The following is a 19,352-nucleotide window of genomic DNA, read 5'->3' as shown; positions in this document are numbered from 1 at the left end:
TTTTGCTTCATATGAACTTGAGCAGTTTACAGGACATAGGTTATTGAAGTACATGGAAATTACTAAATGGGCGTATCCTCACTTATATTAAGAGACTGCATGGGAAGGGAATATAAAGCAATATTTCCCATGAATATAATATAATAAACACACTTCTGCAGCAACAAGTGACATGCTGGGAAGCGAATTGTGATGATGCTTCTAGTTTCCTTTCCCATCTAGTTTAGGCCTCCACAGAAAACCGCTATAATATATGGTGGTACGTAAGAGCACAAACAGTGTGGGGTAACATGAAGATAAAGTGATACACAATAAATGTGATCGACTGGTTCAGACTAGATGTAAAACTACACATTTTTACCTAAGTGGGTCAATGGAAGCCAAAGAGCTACAAGGGGTCATGAAGGAGCCCGGGTAAAAGTGTTTTGTGGGTCCTGCTCCATAAGAAAATTAACTTTTACTTGAGGATTTGTTTAACTTCTGGTAGGGAAGGATTGCTCACGAGACAAGAAAGGACAATCTATAGAAGAGATCCAGGCTAGAGGAAGCCCTGTACAATCAGTGGTCCTTGTTTTGAAACTATAGTGAACACTAGCTGTGATTAGGTAATAGGTTTAAGTGTGATGACATACTGTTGTGGTTAGTTTGAATTGGGCCCTCACGCTGGCAGTCCTATACTGTTTTGTGCTGCCTGTGGTAGATTGGAGCCAAGGAGATGGAGTTAGACACGCTGTCTCTCCACTTCATTGACTAGAGTTCGGATCACATAATGAGCTGGATACAATACACAAAGTGTACGGATAGTTTCGACCTTACTGATGTTTACACAGAATACCAAGAGTTCCAGGCAAGACAAATGGGAAGAATTCAAAAATGTAAATCTATGAAAGATTCAATGCTGGAGAACTCACACGATTTCTGTGAAAAGGGCCATTCTGGACGACAGATGCTCATATTTCCCTCAGTCTGCATTTTGTAGCTGCCTGTGACTGTAGACACAGCAGGGAACAGCAGCAGAAAGGCTTTGATCCATAAGCGACAGTGGCCTTTCTCAGGCTAGTATGCTCTTTCAAATAGCAAGGTTTTCAACCAGTGGATGAACGCAAACACATAATTTTCTACTCTGATCTCCAGCTGCAAAGTCACTCAGAAATAACAAATGTCATGGGCAGGTCAGACTGTGAAAGCAGGGAAATTTGGAAGGCAGCATGAACACCGCCTTATAGAGCTATTTTTAATTTGAAACTGTATCTGAAGGCACGCGAAAAAATCTTTCAACCTTGGATGCCAATCAAAGCCTGCGTGGGTGACTTCCACTTAGCAAACTTGAAACTTGTTCTTTCAACCAATCTTTGTTTTCACAAAACTGAAAGTTTTGTATATTTTCCAGGCACCTCAATCCGTGCATTATATATATATGTGGCATGTTAATGTCTACTAGCCTTGGTGAATATTCCATACGCCAAATATATTCAGAATAATCTTCTATTGGGAGGGGTGAACGCATTCTACCACATTTCTCAAAAATGCATCCTGATGGCTGCATTTAGATGGAATTGTTTCATTTCCAGTAAGACTTGCCTGACCTAGATAGAAACTAATGATTCGGACAAGATGTATTCAGTGTCAGTACTTGAAGGAGAGTGCCAGGAATAAGTAAATAAATACATTTTCTTGGAGGGTGACACCAGATTTATCATAAAGCATGTTATATCTTGAGATAAAACCTGACATCTATTGAAGCAAGTCCCATAGCTTTTGTGGTTGCGCTACTTTTCGAGTGTCAACGAAGTATTCTTTCCTCTGCAGGCACCATCAATGACTAGCCTGCATCCCTTGGTGCACACCTTTGCCCCAGATTCACAGAAGCCCTTACGTCCAGAACAGAACTAAGCACACCCATCATACTATAAAGCACCTTTGAGGATATGGAACTCATTCTCATTGAAGAATCCATGAGAGGACCATTTATGTTCTCATGCACCTGTCAACAGGCCAATCGATTCAAGCTGCCAACTCTGAAACCATAAACCTCCTAGCAGCCCATTTCAACCCCACTAATCTATTGGGCAACATCCTTAATTCCCAAAGCGATATGAATCATGTCTTCACTGCATGATTGAAGTTCATCACGCACAATTCCCTGCACTTCCAGTCTCTCACTGTGGACTCTCTTCACAAATTAATTAAAAAACATGTGTTGACCTATCCAGACATGTCCATGCATTCTTTGTTTTATTACTAAAGTCCGTGTATCTGCAACAATGTCTCAACGGAGGATGATTTCCAACCATATTACAGAAAAAACACAATAAATTAGGTTATCACAGGGGGGTACTGTAAGAAAATGCCACTGCTGGCATGGTTACCCGCTAACTTTTTTGCCTTTTTGTTGATGCTAGTTATGATTAAAAATGTGCTGGGACCCTGCTAACCATGCCCCAGCACCAGTGTTCTTTCCCTAAAACTGTACCTTTGTCTCCACAATTGTCACAGCCATTGCACATAGATAAGCCCCTTGTAACTGGTACCCCTGGAGCCAAGGGCCCTGTGACCAGGGAAGGTCTCTTAAGGGCTGCAGCATGTATTATGCCAACCTATGGACCCCTCACTCAGCACATGCACACTGCCTCACAGCTTGAGTGGGCTGGTGGGAGGAAAAAGACTAAGTCAACATGGCACTCCCCTCAGGGTGCCATGCCCACAACCCACTGCCTGTGGCATAGGTGAGTCACCCCTCAAGCAGGCCTTACAGTCCTATACCACAGGTGAGGTCATAGCTGCATGAACATTATGCCCCTACAGTGTCTGAGCCAATTCTTAGACATTGTAAGTGCAGGGTAGCCATAAAGTGTATATGGTCTGGAAGTTTGTCAAACACAAAATCCACAGTTCCATAATGGCTACACTGAATACTGGGAAGTTTGGTACAATAAATCCACACTTATGCCATTGTGAGATTTATTGAGAAATGCACTCAGAGGGCATCTTAGAGATGCCCCCTCCATGCCAGTCCAACTGCTAGTGTAGGCTGACCGGTCTCTGCCAGCCTGCCACTTCCAGACTAGTTTCTGTCCACATGGGGTGAGTGCCTTTGTGCACTCTGTGACCAGGAACAAAGCCTGTCCTGGGTGGAGGTGCTTCACACCTCCCCCTGCAGGAAATGTAACACCTGGCGGTGAGCCTCAAATGCTCAAGCCTGGTGTTACAATGCCCCAGGACACTCCAGCTAATGGAGATGCCGCCCCCCCGGACACAGCCCTCAAGGAGGAGTCACCCTCCAGCCAGGACAGCCCCTAAGGTATCCTGAGCTGAGATGAACCCTTCCTTAGAAAATCCTCCATCTTGCTTTGGAGGATTTCCCCCAGTAGGATTAGGGATGTGCCCCCTCCCCAAAGGGAGATGGCACAAGGAGGGTGTAGCCATCCTCGGGGACAGTAGCCATTGGCTACTGCCCTCCAGCCCTAAACACACCCCTAAATTTAGTATTTAGGGGTGACCCTGAACCCAGGGAAACAGATTTCCTGACAACCTAAACAAGAAGAAGGAATGCTGACCTGAAAGCCCTGCAGAGAAGACGGAGACGACAACTGACTTGGCCCCAACCCTCCCGGCCTGTCTCCAGACTCAAAGAACCTGCAACAGCGACGCATCCAGCGGGATCAGCGACCTCTGCCGACTCAGAGGACTGCCCTGCAACTCAAAGGACCAAGAAACTCCTTGTGGACAGCGGCTCTCACCAAACAACAAGGAAAAAAACATCTTCAAAGGGACTCCCACCTCACTCCTGAAGCGTGAGTCCCCAACACGCTGCACCCGACGCACCCGGTTATTGTCCAGAGAAACCAACACTGCAGTGAGGACCCCCAGGCAACTCCCACGAAGTGGACACCCTGAGACAAGCTCCCTGCACCCCAACGGTGACACCTGCAGGGAGAATCCAGAGGCTCCCCCTGACCTCAACTGCCCGGTAACAAAGAACCTGACGCCTGGAAGAAGCACTGCACCCGCAGCTCCTAGCCCGAGAGGAACCAACTACCAGTGCAGGAGTGACAAGCAGGCGGCCCTCATCTTTGTTCAGTCTGTGGCTGGTCCGAGAAGCCCCCTGTGCCCTGCCTGCATCGCCAGAGTGACGCCCAGGTCCCTCCATTAAAATCAATACACCTACTTTGCACACTCACCCGGCCGCCCCTCTGCCGTTGAAGGTGTATTTGTGTGCCTGTTTGGTACCCCCCAAGTGCTCTACAAAACCCCCCTGGTCTGCTCCCCGAAGACGCAGGTACTTACATGCTAGCAGACAGGAACTTGTGCACCCCCTAGTCTCCATAGGTGCCTATGTTATTTGGGCCCCTCTTTGACCTCTGCACCTGATCGGCCCTGTGTTGCTGGTGCCGGGTGTTTGGGGTTGACCTGAACCCCCAACGGTGGGCTGCCTATGCCCCGGAAACTGAACTTGTAAGTACTTTGCTTACCTGCTAAACTAACTTGTACTTACCTCCCCAAGGAACTGTTGAATTTTTCACAGTATCCACTTTTAAAATAGCTTATTGCCATTTTATAACAAACTGTGTACATTACAGTTTTCATTCAAAGTTCGATATTTACATATGGCAACTACCTTACAATTTATGTACTTACTTGAATTCTTAATCTTGTGGTTCTAAAATAAATTAAGAAAATAATATTTTTCTATATAAAAACCTATTGGCCTGGAGTTAAGTCTTTGAGTGTGTGTTCCCATTCATTGCCTGTGTGTGTACAACAAATGCTTAACACTACCCTCTAATAAGCCTACTGCTCGACCACACTACCACAAATAGAGCATTAGTATTATCTATTTTTTCAACTATCAACCTCTAAGGGGAACCCTTGGACTCTGTGCACACTATCTCTCACTTTGAGAAGGTATATACAGAGCCAACTTCCTACAAGTACCCATATTCATAGTTATATAAATGTTTTCAAAAATAGACAACAGCAACCACATTTCTCAAAACAAAAATAGTGTAAATGAACACAATGTGCTGGCGAATATAGTGCTTGTGAACAGCTTGGTAAATTAATATATATCCAAAACAGCTGATGTGCTACCGTCGTCAAGTACAATTTGAATACATGTGAAAAAGGATGTCTTTAGTAAACTATTCACATGTAATGGTTTGACAAAAGTAGCCCCCAATTAGATCAGGACTGTAAAAAAAAAAAAAAAAGAAGAAAAGAGTATCTCAATTCTGTCCTCCCCATCTTAGCCTTTTTCTCTCCAATTTTTATTGGTGGACACGCATTTTCTCATCTTTCCGAAATCCACTCCGTCATTCTTCATGTATTTCCTTGCTTCACCATTAATTTTCTCTATCATTCCTCACTTGTCAAGACTTTTCACATCTTTTCGTGCTGTCAGTTTTGCAGCAGCTATTTATACATTTTTCACAGTTTCATATAAAATGGTAATTGCAATTGGCACATATGTGACCATTACTCTGTGCGCTCTGCAGAGAGGCCAAGGATTGGATGAGCATGTTGTCTGAGCATATTTATGACTCACTGATAGGCAGTGAGAGAAACTCGCAAAGCCTCAGCCTTTACTCCAGAGTTCCCAATCGTGTTCCGTCATGAAGACCCACTGACAACTTATACTTACCTAGACACCTGGAGGTGACTCTGCTCACAGTATATGTTACACAAATCCTATGATGCACAAAAAAACCCTACCGAAACACATCTGGAAAAAGAAAATACTTTTGGGGAATGCAAGATGAGGTTAAACATGAAATGTAAACAGTGACTGTATCACCTACAGGAATTACCCTTTAGTGTTTTATAGCAATTTTTCAGACATCAATCTGTTTTCTTGGTCTGTAAGGTTAAAGAAAGGAATATGTGGCCTGAAAGGACTTGTTTTTCATGGTCCAGTTTTAATAATTGTTGGGACTGAATACCGACAACAGGACCTACCCCACTCAAAGCCCTAGCTACAGGCAACTTTAGTTGTCTCTTACAAACGCTTATGTGATTACTACAGAACCATCATATTTCACACATTGTTAGACTGTGCCTTAGAAGTTACATTGTGACTTCGGTGATGTGACAAAGTAATTCCTTACTGCACATTCAGCCAGATATGCCTGCTGAGGAAGCACTTCACCAGTTGTGGTGGGAGCTTCGCACTGGAGGGTAACAGACCCACTAGTTGCACTTGCCCAGTCCTCTACTGCTGAAGGCGGGTCTTCCCACATACCTCATCCCAGAGATCTTCACAAAGTGCAAACTATGGATAATTACCTTTGCCAAGGCTTGTTGGAAGAAGGCATGCATACTAGCTCTTGTCAATTGTTACGCCACATTTAAGGGTTCATCTCAGTAATATTATCCCAGCTTACATGCCATACTCCGAGACTCTGTCTTTTGGGTATGCAAATATACAGATTACCTGAAAGACATTTTAGAGAAACAGAGGTAGCCGACTCCTATAGGCTTGGCCACTGGAATTATGAATCCATAGAGGACCAAATAATGCACCAGTGTTGACAACATTTTATGTCATGAAAATTGAAATTTTGCAGCATAATGTGGCACATTGTGTGGCAGCATTAGTTCACTAATTTGTCATTTTATTTAGTGTCTGTGCAAAGGTTTTTTTTAATACTTCGCACCAATACAGACGTTAGCAACTAATAGGTAATCAATTAACCTCTGCAAAGTGGCTGCCACGGCAAGAATCATCATGTGGGACTTTTTCAGTAACTTCTCTATTGAAGCTAGATTTCTTTTATTGAAACCTGCAAATTATGCAGCAAATTGTTGAGTGTGGACAACCTAAAGTTAAGTGTGAACCACAACCGCCACATAATTGTATTATTGCATTGCCCCTGCTTATATAATACTGTGAAAAGGCTCTTGTTCTCTAGGTCGCTGTGCTTTGGAGTAGCTTGAAGGCTATTCATGTGACGCCCAAAGGGGAGACCGGAGAGGGGCATATGGACCATGCCAACAAATGTTTTTGGCACAAGGTGCCTCTTAATACACAATAGGTGAGAGCACTGTTGCAGCTTTCCTACTGAGGTAAGGGGGTTTCACCAGTCTCTGAAAAAAATGCTGGCAACTCTCTTTCAACATGTGAAGTGCATAATGTGCTCGGTGGAAGACCAACAAAGTATGAATGAATAAATATCTGTGCAGGACAACTACTGTGTAAGGACAACCTGTTTACCCAGCAGGCAAAAGCTAGCTGTCGCCCATAACTAGTTTTACACTTCTATATTTCTATGCAAATACTCTCTAGCAGCCATCGTGATTCCCTGCCAAACAGGTACGTATTCATCCTCTAAACACCTACTACAAGACAAAACCCTAAATACTCTAAGGTCTTCATTTTTAAATCACCTAGTCTACATTGCTCTGCCCCTAAGTACCTTCCCTTACTACTAAACTCTCCACCTCACTCTTCTTCCTCCCTCTGTCCTCACCTAAAGCAGCAAAACAATGATTTCCTTTGCACCATTGCAAAGCTAATGCTTCTTCTCTAAGATGGAGACACATAGAGGCAAAAGAAGATGTGAATATCGTATCTCTTAACTTCCCGTACGCCAGCCATGAAGCTGACTTTTATGCCTGGACTTTAGTAATGTTAACCAAGACAGGGGATACCCAAAATAACCCAGTTGAGACCAGTGTATAAACATGCATCAACAACAATGTCTTAACAGGGATGATTCACAAACCATATTACAGAAAAACATAATAAATTAGGTTATCCCAGGAGAGTATCCATATCATGTATGTAAAAAAGAGAGAATGTAGTGCTGAATTACAATGGACAACAGTTGTGGCTCACTTCAATCAGAGGGCAATATCCCAAATGAATGGGGACAAGCAGTCCACAAACAAAGTTCCAGTCATTCGGTATTAAGTTGGAATTAAATCAAGGCATCTCATGGGGGAAAGAAACTGCGGGCATCCAGGTAAGTGTGGTATCGTTCTAGGTCATTTGATTAATTCTGCACTGATGACTTGGATTTCTGCTCATTAACCTGACCTAGGACGATACTCTGAAGCCTGCTCTGTCTTCCACCGATCCTAGACTGTTAATAGCCTGATAATTTCAGAACTGAAACATTTTCAATTTCAATTAATCATAACAGTATAATTGTTGTTACTCATTTATCTGGTACTGCTAACAAGCTTTGGCAAAGCTAATAGGTCTGGCTTGTTTTAAGTGCATGTGCTTGTTTATGTTTAACATGTCTGAATGCAGTAGCTGAAGAATCAAAGAGGCACCCAAATACTGCTCAACTGGCATGCTGCGTGAAGCACATGGTTCTAGTTTACGTTTTAAGCCACGCCCTTGATTACACACGTCAGGCCCCACATGTAAAATTCCTAGTTTGTTTTATTGACCAAACCCCTTAGAAAAACCCACAACTCTTTCGTCCTACTTAAAGCACCATCTGCAGCACCACACTAAAGACGGCCTGCAGTGTTTACTCATAGTAAACAGAAGAGGCAAATATGCAGAGTAACCTAAAATTAACAGGAACATAGGTTCTTAGAACCCATCCCTTCTGGTGCCAAGAAGTGGTCAAAAGACTCCAGCCCTGCTGGAAAACTGTAGTAGAGCTGCTATCGGAATGTCCTTCAAGGCAAGAGACTGTCCTAATCAAAGATGGGTCAAAGCAGAATGCTACTCCTGCCTCTAAATCAAAGCAAAGCGACCACTGCTATTCCGTCGCATAATTTGGTTTCTGAAAATGGGATCTAATGTTGAACTTTCATCATTTTCACATTAAAAAAGTCTGGGTTCAGCTAGTGGAATATGTTCAAGCAAGGACATTCTTGAACTTACATGCCCCGCTTGCCCCATTCGTCACCCTCCTAAGGCAGCAAACAGAATTGCTTGAGATGGGTGCCTGCCTGCTCTGTGTTTGTATCAGTTCACTTACTGATGTCTTTTTGGTCAACATAAACCCAAAGTAGAGTGACCACCCGTCCGTAATTTTCACGGACTGCCTGTAATTTCGCTCTGCTGTCCGTTGTCCATAATGAAAGGCTTAACAGACAGCATTTGTCAGTAATTTTAGCCTTTCACCTAAAGAACAAATTGTAATTAGGAAAGATCAGTTTTCCCAGCTGGACTGAAAGGCAGGGAATCTCCTGTGCTCTCAGGAGGGAGGGGCAGATAGATAAGAAACAGGCCTGCTTGTAAGGGTGTCTCCTACCCTACAGAAATGAAAATGTGGGCAACTGGTAAATCTGCATATGCAAAGGGGCTTGGAAACCTGCATTGACTTTTATCAAAGTAGTCACTTGAAGCTTTCTGATGACAAATATATTTTTATTTCGAGAGGTACTGTAATGGAATTCCAGGTTGAGCTGTGGAGTATGTGGTTTTAATAGACTGTTATAAAAAATGTTAGTACTAGGTATAAGCTGTATATTACTCAAATCTGTATTTTAGAAGGACTTTTTTTATTTAACCGAAATGTAGCTGCGCATTTTGTGGCAGTCTATATTATGATGTGTGTAATGCATGTTTAAAGTAAAGGCTTACACATTTACAGTTCTTTCAGGGACCTCGGTACCCCATAGTACTAACAAACATTGGCAAAGCCAAAAGGTCTCATCTACGCAAGAGTTATTGGCTTTGCAAGTGTGTTTTAGCCATGTTATACACCAGAGTGACAGCTGTTCAGCCTGGCTAAAAGTTAGTGACCTAGTGGTGTAGAGTGGCACAGGAGCAGTGGTGTAGAGTGGCACAGGAGCAGTGGCGTAGAGCACAGTGGTGGGGAGTAGAGTGCAGTGATTTAGAGTGCAGTGTCAGAGTGGCATAGGGCAGAGTAGAGTGGCATAGATTGCAGTGGAGTAGAGTGGCATACAACAGAGTAGCAGAGAGTGCAGTGGCATAGAGTGGTGTAGTGGCATAGAGTGCAGAGTGGACTCGTGTGGCATAGAGTGCAGTGGTGCAGAGTGGAATAGTGTAGAGTGGTGCAGTGCAGAGTATAGTGCTGTAGAGTGCAGTGCCGTATAATGCAGTAGTACAGAGTAGAGTGGTATAGAGTGCAGTGGCAGAGAGTGCAATGTTGCAGAGTAGAGTGTCAGTGCACTGGTGTAGAGTGGAGTAGAGTGGCACAGGGTGCAGTGGTGTAGAGTCCAGTGGTGCGGATTAGAGGGCAGTGGCATACAGTGCAACTGTTTAGAGTGCATTGGGGTAGAGTAAAGTGGCATAGAGTGCAGTGGAGTAGAGTGGCATACAATAGAATGCAGTAGTGCAGCAGCACAGAGTGAAGAGCAGACTTGCATGGCATAGAGTGCAGTGGCGTAGTGTTGTGCAGAGTGGAGTAGTGTAGAGTGGTACAGTGCAGAGTATAGGGCTGTAGAGTGCAGTGGCATAGAATTGAATGATGCAGAGTAGAGTGACAGAGTGCAGTGCCAGGGTGCTGTAGAGTGCAGTGGCACAGAATGCAGTAGTACAGAGTAGAGTGGTTTAGAATACAGTGGTGAACAGTGCAATGTTGCAGAGTAGAGTGTCAGTGCAATGGTGTAGAGTGGGGCACAGTGGTGCAGAGTAAAGGGCAGTGGTGTACAGGGCAGTTGTTTAGAGTGCATTGACAGAGTGCAGTGACATAGGGAAGAGTAGTGTGGCATAGATTGGAGTAGAGTGGCATACAACAGAGTGACACATAGTGCAGTAGTGTAGAGTGGTGCAGTGGCATAGAGTGCAGAGTAGACTCAAGTTGCAGAGTGCAGTGGCGTAGAGTGGTGCAGAGTTGAGTAGCGTAGAGTGGTGCAGTGCAGTGTGCTGTAAAGTGCAGTGGCACAGAGTGGAGTTATGCAGAGTAGAGTGGTATAGAGTGCAGTGGAATAGAGTGTATTGGTGCAGAATGCAGTAGTACAGAATAGAGTTGTGTAAAGTATAGTGGCAGCCGGTGCAGTGTTGCAGAGTAGAGTTTCAGAGTGCAGTGGTGTATAGTGGAGTTGTTTAGAGTGCAGTGGGGTAGAGTGTTGTAGAGTGCAGTGGCATAGAATAGATTGTTTCAGAGTAGAGTGCAGTGGCATAGAGTGGAGAGGTGCAGGGTATGGTGCAGTGGCATAGAATGCAGTGGCACAGAGCACAGTGACGTAAAGTGGATTGTTTCACAGTAGAGTGAAGTGGCATAGAGTGGAGAGGTGCAGGGTGGAGTGGAGTTGCATAGAGTGTGATGGCATAGAGTAAAGTGGTGTAGTGTACCGTAGCAAAGAGTGCAGTGATGCAGAGTAGATTAGAGTGACATACAGTGCATTGATTTAGAGTGCAGGGGCATAGAGTTGAGTGTTACAGAGTAAAGTGCACTAACATAGAGTGCAGTGACATACAGTGCAGTGTTGCAGAGTGGCACAGAGTGGAGCTGTGCAGACTAGATTGGTGTTGCCTAGACTGGAGTAGTATAGCGTGCAGAGATGCAGAGCGTAGTGGTGTAGAGAGGCATAAAGTGCATTGGCATAGAGTTGAGTGGTACACAGTAGAGTAGAGAGGTGTAGTGTGAAGTAACAGAGTGCAGGGGCATATAGTGGAGTGGGTAAGAGTGGAGTGTCCCACAGTGAAGTGGCATGGAGTGGTCTAAAGTGGAGTGATGCAGAGTAGGGTGCAGTGGTGTGGAGTGGTGCACAGCAGAGTGGAGTGGAGTATGCATGGTGTGGTAACACACTGCCATTACAGACAACACATTTTTGATGGAAATGACCATTACATTTGCATAGACATACAGTTTTTCAAATAAACTTATAAAGTGCACACCCGATGATGTGCGTAAATTGCATCACCTAATGCAATGAATTGTTTTAATCATATAAACGTATTTGTTTTCAGCACAGTCCAGAATTAACAAAGATGTGCTTCATTTGTACCCCTAATTCTGATATATTCTGAATTTTATTTAAATGTTGTCATGTGATAGAAAAAACTCTTTCCTAACCCCAGTATCCAGCAAAACTGTTGCATAAATCCTCTCACTTTGAAGTTGGAGAAAGAAAAGTAAACACTAAGTTCCCACCGAAGACAGAGTCTGACGTTTGACCTTGTTCTTTCAATGCACCGCAAATGTGATGAGATAAGAACAAGATTTACAGGCCTGTTTACAGAAAGGGAGCACTCGGAAGGATACTGTAAATAAGGTTCGGGCAGGGGAAGGTACGAACTCAAGCCGCATAGCCTAAAACAAATAAAACCAGCAAATTGAAAGCAACCAAATGTGAGTTGCAAACCACAAAGCAAACGACTAGCAATGAGCGAAATGCATTCCCAAGGAAGCTCTATGAATGTACTTAAAGTGACAGCCATTGGATACTTTGTGGGGAAAGTCCAGTATTTAATTCCAGTCCGTATCTTGCAGAGGTTTGGCCACATCAATCTCCCAGGTAGTATGACAAGAAGATCTGAAGTGGTCTCCATAATGCAGGAAAGGTCTGGACACCCATTCTATCAGTTTGCCACCAGTCCCTATGGTGTAGTGCTTCTGGAACACATCATGTAGGTTTAGTGCTAGGTGGTAGACATGAAATAGGGCATTTAATGATTAAGGTGGTTGTAAGTAAGGAGCTGACCTGGGTGAAGATGGTAGTCTTCCACAAGGGTTTGGAAATTTAGTACTTCACCATCCAGAAACAAATCCCCCAATGTTAAGACATCTGCAGCATACCACTGATGGAGTTGCTCTGAGCACAGCTGTCCTGTGCAAGTGGGAAGGCTTAGCAAAGGTAGTGCAGGAGCACAGGGCTTCTTCGTGTCAGTGAGTTTACAGGTTCTAGCAAGGCAAGAGAAAGCTGTGCATAATAACCTCGGATGGTGATCCGTAGAATGGTCAGTAGGAAACAATGAGCAGTGGAGTAAGCCCTCCTTAAAATTATTTACGGATAAACCCCATTGCATGCAGGGGGGCGAGCAGAAAGCCAGCGAGCCACCCATTGGACCTGTGCAGTTGAATAATAGTGTTCTAAGTCCAGAAGCCCTAATCCACCCGCAGTAAAGGGTAGAGTGGAAAAAGCTACTCGACTGCACCCCAGCGACCAATTCAGATGTGTGGCATGTCTTAAGAAGGAATAAAAGACAAGCAGGGGAAGGTTTGAAAAATAATACTATCATCGGGGTAGTATACCATATTCACTAGTGCCATGTGGCCCACTACAGAAAGCAGAAGAGAAGACCAAAAAGCAAACTGAGCTTGGAGGGACTGTGATGCTCTGCCGAGATTTCCATCCTGCAAATCAGTGGGAGAATGGTAGATATTAATCACTAGGTCTTGAAAGGTAACTGGTTGCCAGTTCAATCTGAGGTTTAATTGTATATAAAGGGGAAAACAGTGCCATATGTTAAAGAAACACTAATTACATTTTTTAATTTTTTACATTCTGTTTGTGCAATTTACATCCCAAACATTTTGAAGATTCTCTGTGTACTTGACACTTGGGGATAACCCAGATAAACTAGTTTGGCTTTTGCTCAATTTCAAAACCATTTTAACACATGGACAAAGCAGGAATTGCCTTGTACAACATTGCAAGGGGTTTGTGCAGTATGCTAATTCCACAAACGGATACCAGACGGTAAGTACATGTGGATTCCTCTTTAATGTAAGTTGCATCAATACAGGAAACAGGGCACCATGCTCCTCAGACGAGAGTCCCAACTGTCTCCCAGTCGAGCCTCGCTAGCCTTGGAACTTGGAACCCAATTATGTCATGACAATGACATAAGCAACACACCCTGCTCACCCTTCACAAGCACAAACAGAAGGGTTTGCCAAGGTGGGTGGGTACTGCTAGTTTAACCACTTAACAGTGCCTCTTCTCTTTCTCTCCTGTCTGCAGAGACAACTCTCCAGGTACCCAATACCTTCCAAAAATCTTGGTGGACCCATCTTGTATGATTTTAGGAATTGTCCCACCTTGTTCTTCTCTTCCTTATTTATCCAGTTCTCAGCAACAACCCTTTCAATCAGTTGCTGTGAATCTCCCATTTGATCTTGATTTCATCTTCCTCTTGTATTACCTATTGGTAGTCCTGGCTTCCAGTTCTGAGATAAATGTAGAGTCCCATACATACACTCTAGTGCTGTGAGACTACAGTCAAATTGTGGGTACCTCAATCCCTGACATTAGGTGTGAGACTGTCGCTCACACCATCTGCCCTGCCTCATACATTTTTTTAGGTTGAAAGTCCATGGGTGGTTGGGGTAAGCCAGATGTTTTTGGTCAATTTGTTTAAACTAGCTTAAGGTTAATTACCTTAATGTTTCCCAAACTGTTGGCCAAGGGTTTTAAAGTGTTCAGAAACATAATCAAAATATTGCGGTTACTTTCTCTTCAAGACAGATTGGGTAGATTTGGTTAGGGGTGATGGCCTTGACACAGTGCTGAAGGGCATTAATTTACTACTAAACAAGGGTGTAATGTGACACCTGATTGTAGCATACCAGGAGGCAATCACAAAAAGACCACAGAGAATAAATAGTGCTGTGTTAAAAAATAGTAAATAAATACACTGATAACATAGTGAGGCATGACCTATCTTGGGTGTCTGTAAAACTGACATTTGTGCTTTGAATTTTTGTCTTGACTTTTGATCCTTCGTCCTGAATTTTGTCCTGAATTTTGACCCTGTGTCCTGAATTTTTTTAAGTCCTGTCCAGAATTTGCCTCAATGCCAGGTGGTCACCCTAACCCCAAGGTGATGCTCTCACTCACAACTGAGGTGGAGACTGGACCCTGTCAGCCTTTCCATGCCATCCTCTGCTCCTTCAGAAAGGTAACAAGGAGTTTTTTTTTTTTTTTGTTAAAACTACACAATTTTACAATACCTGTGAAATGTCTCGAATCTAAAGCTCGCATAAAAACAAATACTGATATCTAGGTTACGTCCTTAGGGCTCCTCTCTGGGCGCTAAAACCTAAAGAACATTTGTTCGGGTCCATGGAACAGATACACAGTCTAGGTTGAATATTACAGCTTCCTTAACCCATGTAAAGAGCCGTAGCACTTTCCACGACAACCCCACCCTGAATCAGGTGTGTGGGCGGGTGGTTTCTAACATTCCTGCGATGCTTTCGGGCCATTTATGTGTGCGCGCAAGCTTACGTCATCACGACCGTCTCTTACCCAGAATAATCCCATTGGGCTCCTCTGGGGGCTGCCAAACGATCCGCACTGACGTCAGTCTTACTTCCGGAAACACCATCTTCACTGGAGGGCCAGGGACTAAAAGTAAAATGCAGACAAATTGATAGAGCTGCACGTATCATCGAAAGGAGAATTTTGAAAAAAATATAATACCCTCTACAACGAGTTAGACTATTGGAGTGGGTTTTGATAAAAATAAAGATGACAGGCACATTTCAAACAGTCGCAATATGAATACTGTCACATACCCGAAGTCGGGGGGCACAACTATATGATGCCCATTAAAGGAAGAGCAGTACGAACATTTATAAACGTTAGAAAACATAAGATGACATCAGTACACCCGTCTCTTCCCTTCTGTTCGTTCTAGCTCTCATTTTATGATGCGCCTGACTCCGAGGTCAAACGAGGTGGAAGTAACGGTAGCAGGAAAGATTTACGCCATTTTAAGCCTCCCCACCCCAGAAGACAACCAGCATCGCCAGCACCCAAGCGACATTTTTATGTTCCACCCTGCAGCGTTTCACAACATTCCAGTGACATCCCAATGTGACAACTCTGCATTCCAGTGACATCACAATCAGCTGTACTCTATTACAAGAGCCAACCAGGAGGAACCCTGTACTGCTGGTGTCTGATTCTGTCCCGGAGGATGGCTTTACACGCACAACGACTCAAAGTAATGCTCATTCAAACACTGGGGTTTAGGACTCCCATCAATCAAACTATACAGCATGGGTACTCGCAAACATTTTCCCAGGGGCTGCACTGTTTGGTCTGTGATGTGACCGAGGGCCTCATTGATGCCAGCAGGGTGGCAGTCAGAGGGTTGGGGGTGGGGAGGGGTAGTGGTAAAGTGGTTGTAGGAGAAGAGAAGCATATACATATAGGCCCATATTTATACCTTTTTAGCGCCGCATTTGCGCCGCTTTTTGACACAAAAGCAGCGCAAAATTACAAAATACAATTGTATTTTGTAAATTCGAGCCGCTTTGGCGTAAAAAAATGACGCAAATGCAGTGCTAAAAAAGTGTAAATAAGGGCCATAGTGTCTGAATTGCGCAATGTGAAACCAGAAACTTGGATATAAATCCCATCTTCTCCACTTAACTAAATTGTGTGATCCTAGGCAAATGTTTTATTTCACTTTACCTCCTTTTTCTTCGTCATCACACATAAGAACCTTGAAATACATCTTCAGGATGTATGCTGTATAAAACCTTCTGTGTCTGATTTAATAAACTATGTTGTTCATGTATAATAGCAACCGAGCCCTCACAAAATGTTCACATAACAACTGACTCGCTTCTTAGTTCACAGTTCTCATTGTTGCCAGGATGTGGAGGGGTGGAGGGGAATGAAAGATTCTAAATTTGTTTGAAAAATATCATTAAAAAAAATACTTCTCAATGCAGTGATATAATCTTGTGTGCAAAGGTGAAGCGGTTGTGCAGGTTAATGAAATGCACTTTTTGAATTTCAAACAGATCATACTTTTATTTTTGCTTCAAGAAGTCTTAAGTAATGAAGATTTTTCTTAAGTTTAGTTCCAGGACACCATAGTTACTCCTTTTTCAATTAGCCTCCAAATAAGTACTTGCCTATTTATTTAACATTTTTTTGTACTAGTGCCAAGTAGAATAAACAGCAGCACAGTGCTGCTGATGACCCAGGGGCCACATGTAAATGTCAGGAGGGCCTCATGCGGCCCCCGGGCCGTACTTTGAGTATCACTGCTATACAGGAACAGTTCTGGTGGGCTTTGGGTACGCAGTGGCCTTGCTTCTACTCATCTATGCCATCCTTGTCCCCTACCATATGCTCAAGTATTCTGATTGTGATCCATGGTAAACTGCTGGGAGAGTTGGACTAGTCTAGAGGGCAACCAGGCAAACACTTAAATAAATGGCCTAAGAGGTCAGTTTGTGGGCTGTTTTCAGGCTGTTTGTGGGCCGGTTAGGTGGTCTGCTGAGCCAGTTTTAGCTGCTGATTTCTCTGATAGTATCACAAACCTTGCCTGTAGCAAGCTTAGATCCACGTGGTCTTCCGTACCTTGCAAAACACATACTTTAATATAGCCTTAGAGCCCGTCGAGAGCAGGACTTGAACTACTGGTATTGTCCAGCTACAAAGGGCAATATGGCTATTTGAACATTCTGCCACTAGAGGGCAGAATGTTATAATAAATAAAACAAAGTCCTGACAGAGCATTAGGGGAGGGAAATCCCCTCGGGCTCCGTGAGGCCTTTGTTCCCAGCTGTTGCTGTGCACAAAGAAAATTGGAATGTTGATGCTCCAGGCTTTTACCAGCCAGTAAAAGCCCAGAGCACTCCACTGTCTCCAATGGAGCTCGCAAAATTCCAATGTTTTAATAGTTCTTCACTGCCCCAATTAATAAACTTGGACCACTTTTTAGCTGCCTACTCTAATTCACTAATGACGGCCAGTTTTATTTTTGTGCAAAGGCCTATTTTGATTAACAGGACTGCCTTACACAAATTTGAAACAGATAACGTTTGATAACTTTTCAACTGTTTATGTTAAGTACACTTTCCTACACTAATCTACACGAGGCCCTACACCCACACTTAACATATGTCATTGGACCAAAAGATCTCAGATTAACAGCCTTCTCGTGGGTGTCTGTTGAGCACTTCAGCGCCGACCTGACGAGGAGCATGCCCTGTGATGAAGCATGACACCCATCTGAGTGTGTGAGGGCTCTTGTTCCTAAGGAAATGGACCCCCTGTCCGATTCCCTAGTTGCTGACCTACCACACATTCTCCTTTCTTTTCCCATAAGGAACTACATACAGTTTGTTGACAGACTGCTGAAAAGAGTAACTTAAATCCAAGTTGTAGATTGCAGGGAGATCCTGCATGGAGACTGCATCGTGCAGCAGTAGTTCCGATGGTCTGCGGACTGCGATGAAAGGTCCTACATCGAGGGTGCATTGCGCAGCGGCGATTTCGGGGAGCTGTGAGGGTGTGATGCTAAGTCCTGCATCAAGGATCTATGGGGCAGCAGTGGTTTTGAGGAGCTGCAGGGCTGCAATGTGAAGTCCTGAATCATGCATCAGCAGTTTGAAAGAGCTGCGCAGTCCAGCACTGGTGCTGTGTCTTGCTGCAGCACTTCTGATGCAAGGCAGCAAGGAGATGCATTGGGTCTGCCCAAGAAATGGCAGAGCACCTTGAGGCCCATTTCCAAGGGCAGAGGACTGGAGTGGCACAAGTTGGGGGATAAGACTCACAGCAGGGAGAGCCCAGGTGCTAGGTTCAAATTGGTTGGAGCCTTTTCTGTCACTGGGGCTCTGCTCAAGAGGCCACCCAACTATCGTAGGAGCCACTCTGGTGGGTTGTGGGTTCAAGATGCAGGTCCAGTCCTTACTCAGGCAGTAGGGCAGCAGAGTAGCAGTCCTTCTCGCAGAGCAGCACAGCAGTCTTTCGGAGTCTTCCACAGGTCCAGTGGTGTACAGAAGAGTTGCGTTTGAGGGTCCAATATTTATATCTGGTGTCAGCTTTGAAGCAGGAGAAGGGGGAAACATCCTTTTTTACGACTTTTTTATTACGAAAGTCGTGGTTAACGAAAGCGTAACAACGCTTTTTTTAACCACGACTTCGTATTTTTGTGCCTTAACTACGAATGTTCTGAACAACGAACATGCGTGGTTAAGGTACAAAGAAGGGGGTTGGCGAAGGTAAGTGGTGGGTTTAGGTTTTGGGGTGGGGTTGGGGGGTGGGGCGTTTTTGGTTTTGGGGAGGGGATGGGGGGTCAGGGGGTTTTAGGTTTTGGGGTGGGGTTGGGGGGGTGGGGCGTTTTTGGTTTTGGGGAGGGGGTGGGGGGTCAGGGGATTTTAGGTTTTGGGGGGGTGGGGCGTTTTTGGTTTTGGGGAGGGGTTAGGGGGTTTTAGGGTGGGGTTGGGGGGGTGGGGCGTTTTTGGTTTTGGGGAGGGGGTGGGGGGTCAGGGGGTTTTAGGTTTTGGGGTGGGGTTGGGGGGGTGGGGCGTTTTTGGTTTTGGGGAGGGGGTGGGGGTCAGGGGTTTTTAGGTTTTGGGGTGGGGTTGGGGGGGTGGGTGCGTTTTTGGTTTTGGGGAGTGGGTGGGGGGTCAGGGGTTTTTAGGTTTTGGGGTGGGGTTGGGGGTGGGGCGTTTTTGGTTTTGGGGAGTGGGTGGGTGGTCAGGGGGTTTTAGGTTTTAGGGTGGGGT

At 44.5% G+C, this 19,352-nt stretch overlaps 1 protein-coding gene across 1 annotated transcript in view; it reads right to left on the bottom strand.

Moving 5' to 3' along the window:
• Positions 1–19,352, bottom strand: part of SDK1 (sidekick cell adhesion molecule 1) — a 2,061,301-nt gene that overhangs the window by 393,404 nt on the left and 1,648,545 nt on the right. The window contains exon 28 of the mRNA XM_069209963.1: positions 15,127–15,225. Within this exon, the coding sequence (XP_069066064.1) occupies positions 15,127–15,225 (99 nt within the window). The remainder of the gene's footprint in view (positions 1–15,126; positions 15,226–19,352) is intronic.

Source organism: Pleurodeles waltl, chromosome 10, assembly GCF_031143425.1.
Source record: "Pleurodeles waltl isolate 20211129_DDA chromosome 10, aPleWal1.hap1.20221129, whole genome shotgun sequence".
Classification (NCBI taxonomy): domain Eukaryota; kingdom Metazoa; phylum Chordata; class Amphibia; order Caudata; family Salamandridae; genus Pleurodeles; species Pleurodeles waltl.
This window is presented reverse-complemented; position numbering and strand designations above follow the sequence as displayed.